This window comes from Danio rerio, chromosome 10 (assembly GCF_049306965.1).
Source record: "Danio rerio strain Tuebingen ecotype United States chromosome 10, GRCz12tu, whole genome shotgun sequence".
NCBI lineage: Eukaryota > Metazoa > Chordata > Actinopteri > Cypriniformes > Danionidae > Danio > Danio rerio.
In genome coordinates, this window is record NC_133185.1 from 23,931,791 (window position 1) to 23,950,517 (window position 18,727).

At 33.0% G+C, this 18,727-nt stretch overlaps 1 protein-coding gene across 2 annotated transcripts in view; it reads left to right on the plus strand.

Annotated features, from left to right (window-relative positions):
• The window catches only part of igsf9a (immunoglobulin superfamily, member 9a), a 59,242-nt gene that overhangs the window by 15,180 nt on the left and 25,335 nt on the right, over positions 1 to 18,727 (plus strand). For both annotated transcript variants that reach the window (XM_005155645.6, XM_680537.8), the window contains exons 3-4: positions 371 to 562; positions 16,379 to 16,528. In XM_005155645.6, coding sequence (XP_005155702.2) covers positions 371 to 562; positions 16,379 to 16,528 — 342 coding nt within the window. The remainder of the gene's footprint in view (positions 1 to 370; positions 563 to 16,378; positions 16,529 to 18,727) is intronic.

The window sequence follows — 18,727 nt, forward strand, 5'->3', positions numbered from 1 at the left end:
GACCCACACTTTAGTTCAGCAAATTATGATGTCATTCCATTAAAGTAAAATAGATTGTTTAGTTATTATCCTCAATTACCAAATAATTACATATCTTTAATGTACATATTACATTGATGTTACATCATTATAAACACAGCTTTGAAAATCAAAGTTTAATTTCATTTACAGTATATGGTTTATTTGGTGAGTGAAAACACTGTAAAATGTTAATTGTTAATTTTTTCTTAGTTCAATTAAATAAAGATTGAAGGAAATTAACAAATCACATATTCTGCATTTTACAAAAACGTTCCAGCTTTTCATAACTGACCCAGGCAAGTTTTGACAGCATAATTGTTTGATTTGATGTTATTTCTAATTGTTTTAGATGACACAAGTGCAGCTGAAGAACATGTTCGTGCCAAAAAAGACAGTAGTGCAGTGTTGCCCTGCAGTTTACCAGCCCCGCAAAAGGACAGCTCAGCTTCTCAATATGTCATAGAGTGGGTTCGTCAGGGCTTTGATACCCCCATCTTCATGCAGCTCGGAGTTCATCCTCGAGTACATCCTGACTATGATGGTAAGAACGTCTAACTTATGATGTATTTAACACTATGTTATTATTATTAATGAGTTCAAATAATACGGTAGGGTTAGGATAGGGGTTTGGTTTAGGATAGGTTTTCTGTAATTATGCATAATTCATGTTTTTTTTTACTATAATAAGTGTTGTGACAAGGACTAAGTAACAAGTAGTGTAAATATCCTAATAGCAAGGTAATTTAAGACCAGATGTTAATTTGCCATTATTGGTAACCATTTGATTTAAGACTCTGTTTGTAACTCTTGTTCAGGGGGTTTCAAGTTGTTTAAATGTATAATAAAATAAATCACACTTAAAATTGAATTTAAAATGTTTTATCATTTGCAATATTCAAATTATTTATTAAACTCGAGATGACATACATATTGAAAGTCTTTTTTTCAATTAACTAATGTTAGCAAAGATTAATAAATACTGTAACAAATATAAAGCTTATTATTGCTAATGTATTCAGTAATATTAACTAAGAAACATTTTTTATAAATGTAAATAATACCGTAATTATTTATTTATTTCTTGCACATTTCTTATTCCATATAATTTTTTCTCCCAAAATGTATTTTTATTATGCGGAGTATAATTGAATATGGCTGTATAAATGCTGCAAATATAGTTTTTACATTTTGATGTATTATTATTTTTGGTAAAAATTGTGTAAATTATCCAGTAGTGGCATGGTTAAACTCAATATTAAAATTAATAAAAAATAATTACATATGTGTATTTTTACTAAAAATTTTTAAAATATCAATAGATTATTCCCCCCCAAAAATGTTATTGAATTAAATTTTTTATATTGCTAACCAAAAAATTAATGACAAGAAAAACTGAATGGCACTTTGGGTTGCCAACCACGACCTGCTGTATTATAAACCACATCCTTCGATCCTCAATGTAGTATCTCTTTCGTAAAGCCGTCCTTCAGAGTGCCACTTGGCTCACAGCGCGTCTCAGCTTACAGTAACTCTGCTCTTTTGTGTGCTGTGAGACCTGCTAGTTTCTCCCTATCTCAATGCACAAGTCCCTATTGTGTTTTTGGGAGCTGGAATACAAAGGGTGTCTAGGGGGAAAAGAGTCTTTCAATAGGCTGAAAATATTATTTCACCCCGTTCTTTAAAAGACAATAGCTGTAAGAAACAGGCTGCTTTGGTAACACTGCAGGTTTCTGTTTTTTCTGAGTCCTGCAGTTCATGCATGAGTGCTGTTCTTCCCTTTGCAATTAAACAAATTCACCAGGATGACACTGCATGTGTTTATTGCAATGTTGCCACGGCAATGGAATGCAAACTTAGTGAGCATAAATTATAGCTTGGTTTGTATTCAGATTAGATTACTTGTGGAACAGGAAATGGTTTTTATTGTATGCAAATGTGAAGTTAAATTGTCCGGCAAGCACAAATTTATAAGTGAACAAGTTCATTGCATACATTTTGAGTGCATTCACTTGTTTGGTTTGATTGAAAGGTAAACTCTGGTGTAATTGCTCTGTTTAAGCGGCTGATTTGAATGAGTGTGAATACTGCCATCTGGCCATTGGATGACTGAAACTGCTGATATTGCTTTTGGGCCACTTTAGAACCCAGCGGACACACAACATCATAAGACATTAGTAATAGGTTAGATTAAGGTCATGATGTCAGGTGACCAAATTTCAATGTCTAGCCAGCACCTAAGGACAACGTTATTTTGACATCTAAAAATGACGTCAATTTACGTTAATATTTGGTTGATTTTAGGTTGTGTTGGAAAGTGACCAAAATCCATTAGATGCCATAGTGAATGTCCACACAGTGTCAAGGTGTAACTTGATTAGACGTTAATATTTGGTTGATTTTAGGTTGGACATCGGACATTGATGTCGGTCTGAAAATACAAAGAAAATACAATGCTTCCACGACATTGGGGTACAACGTCAATATGACGTCACGTTGTTTTCCTGTGCCTGCAGGGAATTAACTCTTTTTTTTTGAGAATTGGTCCACTGTAAAAAGCACAATTGATTTTTGTTGGAACAACATGAAGGAGTTAAGTTAGTGTAATAGTTTTTACAATTTAAGTGGATTGAATATAAAACAATTAAGTTGACCCAAAAATCTTTTATGATTTTTGAAAAACCAAAATAATTATGTTGTTTTAGCCTAATTTAAATTAGTAGTTTGAAAAAACAGCAAATGCACGGTTTTCACTGAAATGATGAATACAGCTCGGACCATATATACACACACACACAAAAAAAATCTAAGACCATTCCTTGGATTTACTACAATTTTTTTTTTTTTTTTTTTGTAGTGGCTGTATACAATTTATTTGGACTGAATTTAAACAAACAAATTAAGTTGATCATTACTATATAATTTGTTTGTTTAAATGCAATCCAAATAAATTGTTTGCAACAATTTTGCCGATGTCATTTATTTTCAGTGTACATTTGTATAAACCAAAAGCTGAATATATTGTCACAAAATGTAACTATGTGTGGCTGTTTACACATTGTTCACTTTATGCATATATTTTCTAATCAGATAGCTGAAAACTGCAGGTGTAAATGCCCTCCAAATATAATAATACTGATACAGATCTAATCACACACACTACTTCAGAAATGTATTCCAGACAACAGGACAGGTCTTAATATATCTACATTTTTTCTCCTCACAAAATATAAAAGAAAATAATATATGTGACAGTGTGTAATAGGATATATGATAGTCAGATATGCAACAAGCTACGTACTGCCATAGAAGACCATTTTTAGGATGTGTCTTTTTTTTTTTAATAGATTTATTTTGGTTCATTCTACATTTGACCAGTCATTAGTTAAATGTTAAATCAGTCAAATGGCAGCATTGACAACAGACATGCATCATGCACCTGTAGCAGCCTATCTCTGTCAATAAATAGGACAATAAGGCATTTCATTCATTTACAAAGGCTTAGTGTTTTGATGTTGGGAAAGTAGGTTATACAGAAATATCATGTAAACACTTTACAGTTTTAAATGATGTCCTGGGTGTATCTGTATGACAAAAATAGATGTTTCATTTAGCCTTTGATGACATTAATCGTAGAGCCTGAATTGTGCTCTTGTGATGATGGTTTCTTGGAACACCAGAAAAGTACAAAGCCTCCTCTGGCCTACATTTGAAACCTTTTGTATGCAGAGTAACCAGTGGTGGAAAGAGTACTGAAAAACCATTATTTGCCCAAAAATAGTGCAAGTAGAGTAAATGTTTCTGTAAATATTACTCAAATTAGGAGTAAAAATTAGCCATTCTAAAATTTCTCGAGTAGTGAGTTTACATGCAATTTGTGTGTATATGTGTGAAAATGTAACATTCTTTTGGGCGTTTAGTTATTATTTAAGCCCATTTCAGTCATAATATAGAAGACATCCATCATCTTTTCATCAGTGACATGCAGTCTAAACAGTCTTTGGGTCATTGGATGTGATTTTGGGCATGTTCTTGGAAACATTTAATGCTTCCAAATGGTTGGCTGCATTTATGAAGCAGCATGTCTTGAGGTTGTTCAGTATGATGCAATTTAGTTTCTATGTGTGATTTGACTGACATGAATCACAGAACTGATATTTATACTTTAGCCAATCTCCATAAACAAGAAAAAATAAAGTTATGACTGCAGGTTGAAGGAAAATAATGGAGTAACAGTACCGATTCACCACTAAAAATGTACTCAAGGGAAAGTAAAAGTACAAATTTTTATACTTCGTAAATTTAAGTTCTTAAGAAAAACTACCCAGTTACAGTAATTTAGGTATTTGTAATTTGTTATTTTACACCACTGTGAGTAACATATATGGCTTAATGTTTCTGTAAAAATAATAAGAATTAAATAAAATGCAGTGTATCTGAATGCTTCAAAGTCAAACTAAGTCAGAGTCAAAATAAGCTAGTTAAAGTTGCATATAGCGTGGGATTTGAAGATTAAAATCATATTCATTTAGCTGAAACACATTTCTGTGGTCAATTGTCCTTTTTGACTGTTATGCCATCATAATTAGTGAAAATTACCCATCGAAAAAATCATTAAGACCAAATGGAATCCTCTTTTTTGCTGTCGCTTCGGTATTCACTTCTGACATAGTGAAGTTATCTTTCGCTACTGTATTGTTTTTAAATTGCTTTTAAGTTACTCACCCCTGGAACTTTTTCTTTCATAGAGCATTAAAGAAGAGTTTTTTTTAAAACAGTCTTATAGTGATTCATATATTGTAAGTGAATGGCTACCAGCACTTTTTGAGAGCTAAGAAAAAATTACAAGCAAAATAAGTTTAATAGACTGTTTTTTACACCATACTTTAATTTTTGGGTGAACTATTTGTTTCACATACAGTGCTCTTTTGTGATAATCAACCATTTTTCAGTGATTTTGCTTACTTATTCAATGGTTTATTCGTTGGTTTATAAGCACATTTGTGCAAAAAGTGATCTTTTGTAAGCACAGTTGCTTACTCATGCAGCAAGCTATCACATATGAGCGAATGTTTTCAATTGATAATGCACCACATCTGTTGTTTTATGATTTTCTTAGACTAATCACCACTGATTATTGATTTTCCTCACATTTGTTCAAGACTTTAACATTCCTTCCTTGTGAACTGAACTCAGGGATGAATAGGCCGATGTAAACCTGCAGCAGAAGAAAAGAATGAGGGTGTCAACTGAAGCTTTGTGTGATGTGAAACAAAGAAAAGAAACAAAAGGTGTAAAGCCGGGACTTTTTTTGCAAAGTCAGACTTAAGGTGTGGCTGAGGGGGGCAGGTGCACCACAGGAGGAGGGATAGAGTGAGCTTGGAGTAAATTTGGTTGCCTTAGGCTGTTCAGTATCTCATGTGTCCAGTCTAAAGCTCATAGTGAGACAATTCAGGCTACTGGAGAAAATTCACTCAAAAATCAAATGCACATTTAGGCTTTTTTTGTGTTTGATTTTCATATACTATAAAAAGATAACAGAAATCAGGTAAATAGGAAGCTAAAATTACTTTTACAATGTTGGAATTCATCACATTATAAAGAGATTTTCAGATTGCACTGACTCCCAGAAAAGAAACACCTGATAAGAACATTTTACATGACCTTAACAAAAAACCTGTGCAAAATCTAAAAATTCTGTTTTAACATTTTAGGAGAGAAATAGCAAATGCCAACAGAATATGAGTGAAGAAGAGATTTTTGTAGCTATTTTTTAGCAGCAAAATGATTTTATTTTTTATTAACTATAATAACTCTTATTTATTTGAATAAGTATTTAATATGTACAATTTTTACCATTACAATTAAAATGTACAACATTTGTCAACTTTTTCTTCAATATTTAATATATTTCAAAATACTTTTGTAGTTTGTTGCTTTAGGTTTGTATTTATAATTTATTCAATGATGTAATTACAAATATAAAATTGAGAAGTACATTGGAATAATATAAGATTTCTGTCACAATTTGTTTAAGTTAAACTAAACTTTTATTTTGATTTGTTGGTTTATCTTAACGGGCTTATAATACAATGGTAGTTTTTTTCTGAAATAAAGCAGTAAATTACCAGTAATTCTGAGATTCATAGAGCCTAGTTATTATACAAAATACAGGGTGATACAAAAAGAATACCACAACTTAAAAAAATCTCTATTTAATTTAATAAACATGATGGAACCTTGGATAATTAATCAATGTGAAGAATAGTTAACAAAGTTTTTTTTTTCAGTAGAAACCAAGTTCAGATGTTCAATATGACCCCCTCCGGACTCTTGAGCGACATCAACCTGAAAGTTGTGGTATTCTTTTTGAATCACCTTTTAGATTGCAGTGAAGAGCATCACTCTGATGATTTTACTGATGTACCTTTTTACAAATAACGGACTGACAATTTTACAAATAGCCATTCACAATCTTTATCTGCTGCCATTCCTCTGCAGACACAATCTTTTCCTCTTTGTATTGGACAGACACCTTGTTATAAAGACTCAAATGTTTTTGCAATTCTGGGTGTGCCTTACACAAGCGAATGTGCTTGACAAATCACTGTTACAACTGGCTCTAAATTGTATAGTGAAAAAGGCAACAGGGACTAAGTCAATAGTAAAAAAAATTAAATTAATAATGAAAGCATAACTATCAAAATATTATAAGCAGGATAGATCTGTGGTGAAAGTATGCATGGCAGTGACCCGTGAGCTCATGATCTAAACTTAAGAAGAATAAAAAGCAAGTAGAACGTCAGTTTAGCGTCTTCCTATCAACCCTCTCCACACACCAAATGCTGCACTCTTTATCCACATCATGAGCCTCGGTCGGGACTACCAATCTGCAAATCACCAAAAGCTACCTGCAAATCACAAACTAACTGTTAGGAACAACAAGACACAAAAGAGCTATTTAAGTGAACTTGTTTATTATGAACAAGCTGTGGATATTTAAATGCTTATAGAAAAATAAAGTTTCACACAAAATAAGACAACGATTTCACACACACACATTTTTACAGTTTAACAGACATAAGGAAGACAAAGAGAATGGGAATGTGCCAAAAAAAAAACAAGAATAAAACAAAAATCAGCTAACCCATTCAACTCTTCCTCTCGAACTACAAAATTAAATAAAAAGTAAACCTTCAACGCCCGAGGCGTCGTATCTTACTTACTCTCTTTCCAAAGCAAAACTTACAAGTGTGGCACACATCTGTAACTTAGTGTGTATAATTAAAAGAATGCTGCGTTTACCATGTAGATCACATGACAGAGCTTACCTATTCCCTCTCTTCCATCTAGAATAATACACAGATACGACGTTCACAATTCTCAAAAGTTTGAAGCAAAAACGATTCAGTATTACAATGGCAAACAAAGCACACCAACAAAAGTAATCAAACAATGGTGGATCAAAGCAAAAAGGAAGAAGGACACACAGAAAACAGAAGTCAAACACAGATCAAATTCACACAAAGTGCCAGCTATCCCGAACTGATGCAACGTTTTCCTTATATAGTGTCCCACTGTCCTGCAACGCAATGATTGGGGCTCTTCTCAATTGCGTCATTACATGTCAGTCCATGTCCTGAATGATTGACATCCTGCATAGCCAACCCGCATGTCCCATAAATGCAAAATGAAACCAGGTATACCGAAACAACAGTCCCCACACTGTATATCATCATATAGACTTAAGACTAACAAAAACACAGGCTCTGGGATTTAAATCCACCCATAGGACACACTTTCTTCTCTCTGTATGCACCAAACACTTTCCTATCAATACTCTGTATTTCTTAAAAAATATCATGCAGTTTTTATTGTGCTTCATGCAGATGAGTAGGCCTGACAGCCAACCTGTAGAAGAGGCACTTTTTTCCTCTCCATATGCTCCATACACGTGAGTGTGCTTGACAAACCACCTGTAGGACACACTGTCTACTCTCTGTGTGCTGGGAAAATAAATTCAAAAATAAATTAGATTTGTTATAGCATTTGTGAAGTGCTGTCTGATGATTTGAAGTGTTTCTTGTATTCCTCACTTGTAGAAAAAAAAAAAAAACATTTGCTAAAGGAATACATTTAAATTTAAACACTAAATCTAAACTCTTGTTAACTACCAGCATTCCAGCTCGAGAAGCCATTGGTCAAGTCAAACCAAGCTGCTTCCCAGTAGCCCATTGTGATGATTCCAATTTCAAAAGATAACAGAGTCTTGACACACAATGAACTGAAAACAGATGACGACTGCGGTCTGAAACCCGAGCTACGCTTTCCTGAGCTGAAACTGGAGAGTCCCTACCTGGGAAAACCTGCGCCAAAGGGTGACACAATGTTTCTAGGATAGAAGGTAGAGGATTGGATTTAGAATCCAGGTTTCATCGCCTCAAGTCACACAACTGCTTGAAAACACCCTTGAACTTTAAACTTTATATTTGAGTTGGAGGTGATTTGAGTGTTAGTCAAATAGACTTTATTGCTGGTTGTTTTACAAGCAAGGGTTAATTTGAATTTAGACATCGTTTAAAGGGATGGTTCACTGTCATCAGATTCTGTCACCATTTATTTTGCCTCTACTTGTTTGAGCTTTGAGCACGTTTGAGGTTTTTTATTCTGGTGAACAGAAAAGATTGATGTTTAAAAAAAAGTTGGAAATGGCTGCTGGTATCCGGCATTTTTCAAAATATCTTCATTTTACATTTTTGTTCTAGGGTAAACTATTACTTTAAGGCAAGAGTGGCAAAACTTTTTTTATGAAGGGCCAAAAATCAAACTTCTTGTAATTTCCTAATTTATTTAAAAATATTTAAAAATAATTAGAAAACATTACTTTATATAAAATAATACAGCATAATTCTTTAAATTTTATTTATATTTTATTATTGAACTTATTACAGTAAAAACAAAAACAATCTTATTTATAACAGAATAGAGTTACACTAGTTTTGTCTTGATTTACTCACCAATGTCATCTGCATAGTCCAATATCCATCGAGTGACACTATTTACTGTACAATTTTTACAAATCTGTTTCATTTACAATATTTTTTTCTCTTTGATTTTTTTTTTGTAGCTCACTAATAAAACAAACAAACAAAAAAAAATTAGAAATTAGAAATGACAATCTCTTTTAAAGGCATTTGCCCCAAATCCTCTTTATCTTTCTCACTCTCCTCTCAGATTGGACAACTTTGGGCATCACTGCTTTAAGACAAGATGTTCCAGTCAGTATTCATATTGTGTGCATTTGGGCTTGTAACAAAGTGTTTTTTTTTTTTTTAGTCTAATGTTAAGAAAACATTCAGAAGCAATTTTAAGTGTTTCCTTATGCCTAGTTCACACTAGAGGATTTTAAGCCTGATTTGAGCCCGATTTGGAAGTTAACGAGCTCGCCGACAGATCGGGCTGTGATCGTGAAGAAATCTGCGGGTGCTCGGCGCTCGCCGCTCTTTATGTGTGAACTACTGAGAAACGCATCAACGAGGCTCGCTGACGCGTCGCCGACACCTCACAGACGGAAATGCAACATTCAGCATGCTAAATATTCCAGAGCAGTCGGCCGACTCAACCCCACGTGTGGTCAGATGTAGTGACGAGCTACAGCCAATGAGAGAGCATATCAGCATGAGCTGAATGGCTGTGTGTTCAGGAGCTCAGCAGAAACATCTGTGATTGGTCAGAATGGGCATCAGTGCACTCGCTTCATTCTGCGTTAACACAGACATGAGAGTAGGCTATATTAACAGTGGAATTAGAATTCTGTAACTATTAGAATTACCATACTGCTCATTCTGACCGTTCTCATATAAAACGCCATACTGTTACATCATATTTACATTCAGAGCTATTATTGAGATATTAAAATTAAGCTTTGAATGTCTGGCATCATATTCAATGACACCATTACCCTAAAAATATAATATTTTTTTGGTAATACAGCCTATAAATATGTAGTTAAGATACTAAAACACTTAAAGGCTTGGCTTTCATTTTCACTTTCAAACAGGAGCTTTTTAACAGCACAGAATCTGCTGTTTTGAAAGATATCTGAAGTAAATGGATGTTTTTGCCATCAGAAAGTTTTATTTATGTTAGCAGGAAGTTGCCAGGCAAGAAAATGCACACATATTTAAAGTCACGGCGAAAAGTATCAGATATGCATGCAGTCATTTTGACCAATATGGTAATTTAAGGCAGAAATGCTCAGTTCTTCACTGTTTTGTAATAAAAAAAATAACAATGTCAGAAAGAAATACACTGATAGTTAGAAAACGGCAGGGTGTTATAAATATGTTAGTTTTATTTCAAAGAGTTATAAAATTACAAAAATTAAAAACTCTCTGTATATCTATCCACTGGAACCTTGCAGATGAGTGATTAATGCGCTGATAAATCAGCTGATTTGACAATGTTTTTAAATGCTTTCTCCAAAGCTTGAAACGCTGTCAGTGATGTAATCAGCACACAAGCAGCCAATAGTGTTCAGCTTTTTCTGACGACTCCTCCCTCAAATTTTCATTGGCTGTGGTTTGGTAGCTTGAATGAGCTGATGGGGAATGAGTTGTTGTCAGATCATGTAGTGTGTGACCCCCCTCTTGTGGATCATTCACAGAGTGTTGCGTAGTGTGAACACCACAGAGATTAAAAGACACAAAGTCAAGTCATGTAGTGTGAACAGCACAGCGATCTGCTGATGTTTAAAATCCTGTAGTGTGAACTAGGCTTTAGTTGCACTTCAGCAATTTTGTCCTGTAGATTTCAGAAGGTTTTTTAAAAGTCGTTTTCTCAAATGAGTTTTCCTCCTACACTAAACCATAAATCCTCACTTCAGTTCCACTTACAGAGACAAAACCTCAAAGTTTTATTCATTCTCAAGGTTTTCTTCTGTGAAATCAGTTCATACACAATATGCCTGATAAAAAACCTTTTTTTTTATAAAACTAATTATGTTTTTGTTTCTAGCTGTTCACAGAATTTTCTGATTTATTGAGTGATGAAGAGATACTCTCAAAATCCTTTCAGTTAAAAACAACCCTTGACTCTAATATTAAAAAATAGTGAAACTTGAAATTAGATTCTGCCCTGCCATTTTAGATGTTTTGTGCTAGAAATCTATACAACCCTCACAAATCTATATTTTAAATTCATATTTTTAATAGGAAGCTATAAAATGTTATTTTTGTGCATATACATTAGATTATTCAGTACTGAAGTAAAAATCTGGAGCTCATCTAACAAAACAACGATAACGGTCCAAAAACTTTTCTTGTCGGCTTAGTCCTTTTATTAATCCGGGGTCGTCACAGCGGAATGAACTGCCAACTTATCCAGCACGTTTTTACGCAGCGGATGCCCTTCCAGCCGCAACCCATCTCTGGGAAACATCCACACGCACTCATTCACACACATTCCTACACTATGGACAATTTAGTCCACCCAATTCACCTGTACCGCATGTCTTTGGACTGTGGGGAAAACCGGAGCACCCGGAGGAAACCCAAGCAAATGCAGGGAGAACATGCAAACTCCTCACAGAAACGCCAACTGAGCCGAGGCTCGATCAGCGACCAAGTTAAATATTTGTATGTTATAGAAAAATAATAAATACAAATTTAAAAAATGGGAAAAAAATAGTTGACATTTTTGCAATATTTTTTATTTATTTAATTGTTTTATCTTTCAATTTCTAAGATGTTTGGTGACTAAAATATTGTATTAATAAATATATCTGTTTAATAAATCTGTTTTATTTAAATGCACCAAAATACATTGCCTATATTCACTGAGAAATGGATACAAATATTCATTTTCAAAATGGTGTACTCACTTATGCTGAGCACTGTAGTCAATCAATTGGGGATTTTAAGAATTAAGAATTTTTTAATTAATGCTTATTTGTATCAAATTAACCAGTAATTTTTGGCTTATCAGCTGTTTCTGCCCTATAAATAATTATATTTAGGTTCCTACGGCATAAATGCACTCTGACATTTGCTTCACATGACAGTATATGTTACTTCTAATGTTAGTTTCTCCTGAGATTTGACTAAGCAACGCAGCGAGCTCTTGTTTGCTTGACTGTGATCTGCTCAGTGGGAAATGAGTCGTCACTCATAAGTAAACAAGTGAGTTAATGGTTGCGTGTGAAAACTTCAGATAAATCTGTGCTGCTCCAGGAAACAGGTGAACACACACACATGGTGATGATGGTGTGTTGCAGTATTGTATGGTTATTTAGAGATACTTTACAGTTGTGTTTTTATAAATAACATATGGGCATAAACACACTGCTCTCTATGGTTACTTTACTCACCTTTTCTAACGAAGTAATCCCCGGAAGTCAGTTTTAGTGCTTAGAGGTTGCCTTTTAGAGCTCAGTAGCTGTATTATCTCTGTTTTTTCTGTTCTCTGGCATGTTTACTTAAGGTGCAGTAGGTCTTCAGAAACACTTTTTGCTGTTTTTTGAAAATCTCTTCACATTCTAATAGTATTGATTAATGTAAATAATCTACATGAATTTATATGTATTTTTATATTCTGGGTAAGGCATAAGACTAAATAAAATGTTCATTCAATTAAAATTTGTTGGGCCGACAATACGCATAATTCTGATTAGCAGCCCAAGCGTTTGTTCAACAAATGTACACTACCGGTCAAAAATTTAGGGTCAGTAGGATTTTTGAATGTTTTAAAACAAGCTTATCTTGTTCACCAAGGCTTAATTTACTTCATCAAAAATACAGTGCAAATTGTAAAATTGTGAAATGTTTTTGAACTATAAAAATAACTTTTCAAACTTGTTTATAATTCAATTTGATAATTTATTCCAGTGATTTCAAAGAGGATTTTTTTCAGATTCATTAATTCAGTCTTCAGAGTCACATGATTCTTCAGAAATTACTCTAATATGAATTATTATTATTATTATTATTATTATTATTATTATTTTTTTGTAATGATAAAAAAACAAAGTAATGACTGTAGTAATAATTGTATTTGAAACTTCAAACAATAAGGAAGAAGTTATAAAGTCAGGTGCTATTTTGGGGTTTCTGCCTGGATTTTGCTGACCCAAATTCAAAAGCTTTCCAAATCCACATGCAGAGGTGTACATGCAAAAGTTTAGTATGATTTTAAAGAAAAAAAAAAACACTTGTATAGGTTGCCTGTGTTATAATAAACCCCTCCAAAAAAATACTTTTTTTTTCTTTTTTGTAAACTCAAATTTGAAAGTCTACCTTTTATTTTCTCTCCGGTCTAGGTTGCTGTAATTAATTTTGGTGGTTTCTGCACATGTCAGTAAATAGAAAAAAGAAAAATGTCTCTATTATAATCGATGCAAAAGTTATTCTATTCCAACTGATGAGAGAGTTGAACCACTTATGGGGTACCAGCACAGACCTTTAAAATGTAAAGAATGTGAAAGTAAATTAAATTACAGACCTTGGAGCGGGTACGCAGGGCTTCGGAAGTTTATAAATTTAATAAGTATTTAACAATTTATTTTTTATTTTAATATAATTTATTTTTTTTACAATGAATAAATACTGTTTATAAATTGTATACTTTTCTTAAAAAAACATAAAAGAAAAAACTTATCCCAAACTTTTGACCAGTTTATATTTTTTAGCTAATTAAAAAAAGGTTAAATAAATTTCAATAAAAAACTTAAAAGAGATAAAAAATAATGACAATGAATAACAAATGTTTTTTATTTGTTATAACTAAAAATCTGTTTTTTTCAGCTGTATTCAGTTGTAAAACACTGGTATTGTGTGTTATTTTAACAATGTAAAATCATTATCTTATTATTCAGTTTGAAAAAATAAAGCTTTTTATAGAACTTTTTTTTTTTTTTAAAGTTCTTTATCACATGTTATTGTCTGAAATTTCAGTAGTAGGCAGTTGTCTTTACACCTCCCCTCCAAAGTTTAAATTCCCCATAAGCCCCACCCCCGAGCTGATTTAAATCCCTGTTACTACGGCAACTAAATTCAAATCCAAACCACTGGCAACAGGAGCCGTGGCAGTATTTCAGTGTCGGCTTGTGTCTGTATCTGTGTGCTCCTGTTCAAATCCCTCAGGACGATTTCATGACCTCTGGTTTAAAAAAAAAAAAAAAAAAACAGGCAGATGACGGACTGTGATGATGCTCTCAGCTGTTATCTCTGTTTCCACAGTCACTCCTCATGGGAGACCTATTAATGACTACTGTCGCTGATGATTTTCAGAAACATAGTGTTATGCCATGCATACATTCATACCTGATGGATTTTCTGTTTCAAGCTCGTTTTATGTTTCATGTGGCTCCTGTGGGGAAGGGTTTGACTGCCAGACTATTTAAAAAGAGTGTTGAGTTTGAAGAACAAACAAGTGTTTGAAAAGCTCATTTGGCTGAATGAGAGGGAGAGGGCGAGAGAGAGAGAAAGAGAGAGAGAGAGAGAGAGAGAGAGAGAGAGGAAGGGAGAAAAGAAGGTGGAGTGATTCAGCAAACACCGTCACTGCAGGCTTCAGTCACCAGGCAACTCATTGAATTTCATATGCTCCACTAAACACTAACGTATGACCATATGAGCTTTCACATACTTAAAAACATGCTGTACTAGACATGTGCAGTGTGTATGATTTACATTTGTATTATTATTATTATTTTTTTTACATAGAAATGTAATCATGTAGCACTAATGTTTATGTGGTGTTTAAAACAAGTTACAATAAGTTTTGTTATCTAAAAGTAAAATTAGGAACTTCATTTAAAACTACTTACAATTTAAATAATTGTAATAAAATAAATATTTCTAAATAATAAATAAATATGCTAAAAATACTGATCATAAAAAAGCACTAAGCAGCACTAAACAGGACAAATTTATTATTAACAATAAAAGTCTTATATGGTTGTTTGTTTGTTTTTATAACCTTGTAAATATACATGCATTTCTATTTAAATAAATGTTTTAAAACTTTTTAAAACGTTTGTTGAATGAATGAATGAATATGCAAAAGATAAACAAATACTAAAAACGATACAGTACTAATATTAAAAATGACCGATTTAAACACATTTACTTTGTGATTTTGTAGATTGTTGAATTATTAAAAAACATTATTATATACTTTTTACATCTCTAAGATAGACCTTCTGATATATTTTTTTTCAAAAACAAAGAATTCAGTGAAAAAGTTTTGATTTATTACACAAGTTTGATCATGTTATCTCTAAAAAGAATGTTTGTGTGTGTATTTATAGGTATTTAAAGACTCCTAATACAGCTATTTTTGTCTGTCTCTGCCTCATAAGCCAAACTTATTACATAAAATATATACAATTCTGTTTCAGACATGCCATCTGGTTTGAGGTTTACATGTGAGCTAAAGCACAAAATGGTGGAAAATATCAACTCTGTTATTGTCAACTCTGTTGTTTAAAAAGTTTAAAAATAAGTTAAACAATGATTACCAGACTATCACTATTACGCCCCAAGTCTAGGGGAAACAAAAAGGGCATAATAAACGAAGAACAAACAAATGTGTTGGGGTGGTGGATTTCCCAAACTAAACAAAACTTAAAGCAAAAGATTCCCTTCGGTCGACAACCAAACTCACACACTCAATTGAGAGTATATATGAAGATATTTATTATAGAAAAATAGGGTTTATATAAACGAGCATTTTGTCAGGGTGACCACAGGCCAAAATAATAAACAAAAGAATCTATAAAATAAATCCACTAACTTACCTATTACTATTTAAAGAAACATACAAGAATCTTACCTGACTCCCTAATATAAACAAAGTCAAAAGTAATCAAATAAATAGGCAGGTCACCCCTACACGCTCAAACTCTCAAAAACTATTCAAGCATAGGATGGTCATCAATACAAAGGTGATTGTTGTTGGTCGTCGGCCAAAGGAGTGAGGGAAACCCAGGAGCTCCACTCCAAACACCGAACGCAGCAGAAATGAGCTCCCCGATTCCTGCCGGAAGCTCCCTATTATACAGGCCTCGTAGACCAGCAGCCAATCAGAGCAGGGAATCACGCCGGCGTGGGAGCCTATAAGACAGCAGAAAAACAGCAAGGAGGCGGGACAAAAGAAAAAGGAGTACAATCCGCAATAATAAAAAAAATAAATAAACTTCAGTCGTAACAATCACATTTAAGTATTTTGCATTATTTTATATTAAAATATATTCAGTCTACTGTAAATTTGACATTTGCTGTATGGCATTAGTTTAAGGAAAACGAATGCTTGTAATGTACCCTCAGTTATGGAATGAGTCATAAAACTAGTTATCCGTATCCAGGTCGAGTGTCTCTCTTCGGGGGCACGTCTCTGCAGATGAGTGGTCTTCAGCTGGAGGATGAAGGCTGGTATGAGTGTCGAATCCTTCCTCTGGATCAAACTACAGAAGAAGCTGGAAGCAGCGGCAGCTGGACTCGGCTGTTCGTCACAGGTGGGACTCAACATCTCCAATGAGAAAGTGTCTGTAGATTACCATTACAATGGAGGGTTTTCTCAAAATAACTTTTATGAGCCATAATTCTCCATTTCCGCAGCACTTAAAGACTTTACAGTTTTATTCATCTCTGGATTCTGATGGTTTTTACTGAGCGACCTGTTCATTCATAACATGCCTGATTATACACTACTTTTGAATTACTTCTGAATTATAGGATTTTCAAAACCCCCTCTGTAAAAACATTTGACACTAATATGTGAAAAAAAGGAACCTGACTTCATCCAGTGGTCAGATTTTTGTGCAATGTAATTACTCTTCATTTTAATATCAGCATAACATTTAAAAAGCATATAATATCATAATATAATACCATAATGCTTGCAAGGTAATCAATGAAATGTGCAAGTATGGTGATATTATTAGTACTTTTCTTACTGTATTTCCTGAGAGCATATATAAGTTTTCCAGCTGTCTGAATCAGAATTATCAAAGCACTTCTCTTGATGTCAGCCAGTGAGACAATGGCATTGTGCTCTATTCAGACCTGCAGTGAACAATGAGTGAGCACACAGGCCAGCTGCTTTTCAGCTGTCTGTCTTTATCAGACACACCTAAAAGCTTCGGGATACATTAAAGAAGACACTCCAGGCCTGTGATGATACTGGGTTCGGTTTTCAGCTCATCGTTTGTTTGAGTCGCAGGACGCCAAGCAGAAACAGCATCTTGCAGGCCTGGCTAGACTCAGTGTGGTTTTCTGTAAATGAAAAACAAAAGTCATTAAGTATTAAGTAGTCAGTGCTCATGACGCCATTTCGAAACTTTCAGTTAAAAGTTTTTAAGTAGAGGCTAGATTTAAAGAAGTTCAGCTTTGGCCATTTATCATTTGAATTAAGTGAGATTAAAGATGTTTGAAATATTACAAAACATTAACATTTTAAATAAATGTACTTTTTATTGAGATTAAAAATGTATCCCACATTTTAACAATATCATATTGCAGCACATCTGTTTTCAGAGTTGAAAATAATATTTTCTGAACAGCAAATCAACAAATTAAAATGATTTCTGAAGCATCACGTGACACTGAAAACTCAATCACAGAAATAGATTACATTTTAAAATATATTTAAAAAAAGAAAGCCATTATTTACAACAGTAGTTGACAATATTACAGATTTTAATGTACAGTATTTCTTAAAAAAAACACAGTCTTGTAAACATGAGACATTTAAATAAATAAAAATGAAATAAAATAATAAAATCTGATCGATTGTTAAAATATAGGTATACAGTTGAAATTATTATTCTTTTTCAAATATTTGCCAAGTGCTGCTTAAAGAAGAAAATATTTTTTCAACATATTTTGTAATGCCAGTTTTACTTTCTAATGACTCATTTCTTTTGCTATGATGACAGTACATGATATTTTATTTGCAAGATATTAGTGTTCAGCTTAAAGTGCAATTTAAAAACTTAAGCTAAGTTAACTAGACTAACTGGGCAATTTCATTGAATTAGTAAATTCAGTGGACAACAATGTTTGTTCTGTAAATGATAAAAAAATAATTATAATTAAAAAAATATATTTCTATATATATATTTCTCAGAGGCTTATAATTTTGACCCTAAAATTAATTTAAAATATATAAGATTTTTTTTTTCTAGAAAAGATAAATATATAAGAAAAAATATAGTAGGAAATATTTCACAGGAGGCCTAATAATTTTGTCTTCAACTATACATCCTACACAACCTGACACCTTCTTACATTTCTTGCATATAGAGAAACAATCCAAACCATTGTCTACGCTCTTCTAGTGCTGGACTTTTAGAATTTTACTCTGTAAATCGAATGCGATTCGGTGGCACCTCTTTTAGTCACTATGCTCCAAAAATTTGAAATTGTTTCTCAAATTAAATAAAAAAAGTCCCCCAGTATTCTTTTTTTTTTTTTTAGAAAAAACATGTTAAGATACATCTTTTTAAAATTGCATATGAATATAACATTATGTGAAGTGTATGCATTTTTTTTATATATACAGTATGTATATTGTGTAGGTGTATGTATGTATGCATGTACAGTGTGTGCATGTATATGCATATATAAGGACTATTATGTGTGTAATTGTGTAGATATATGCAAATATGTGTGTACATGTATGCTTTTATGTTAGTATATATTTATTGTTTATT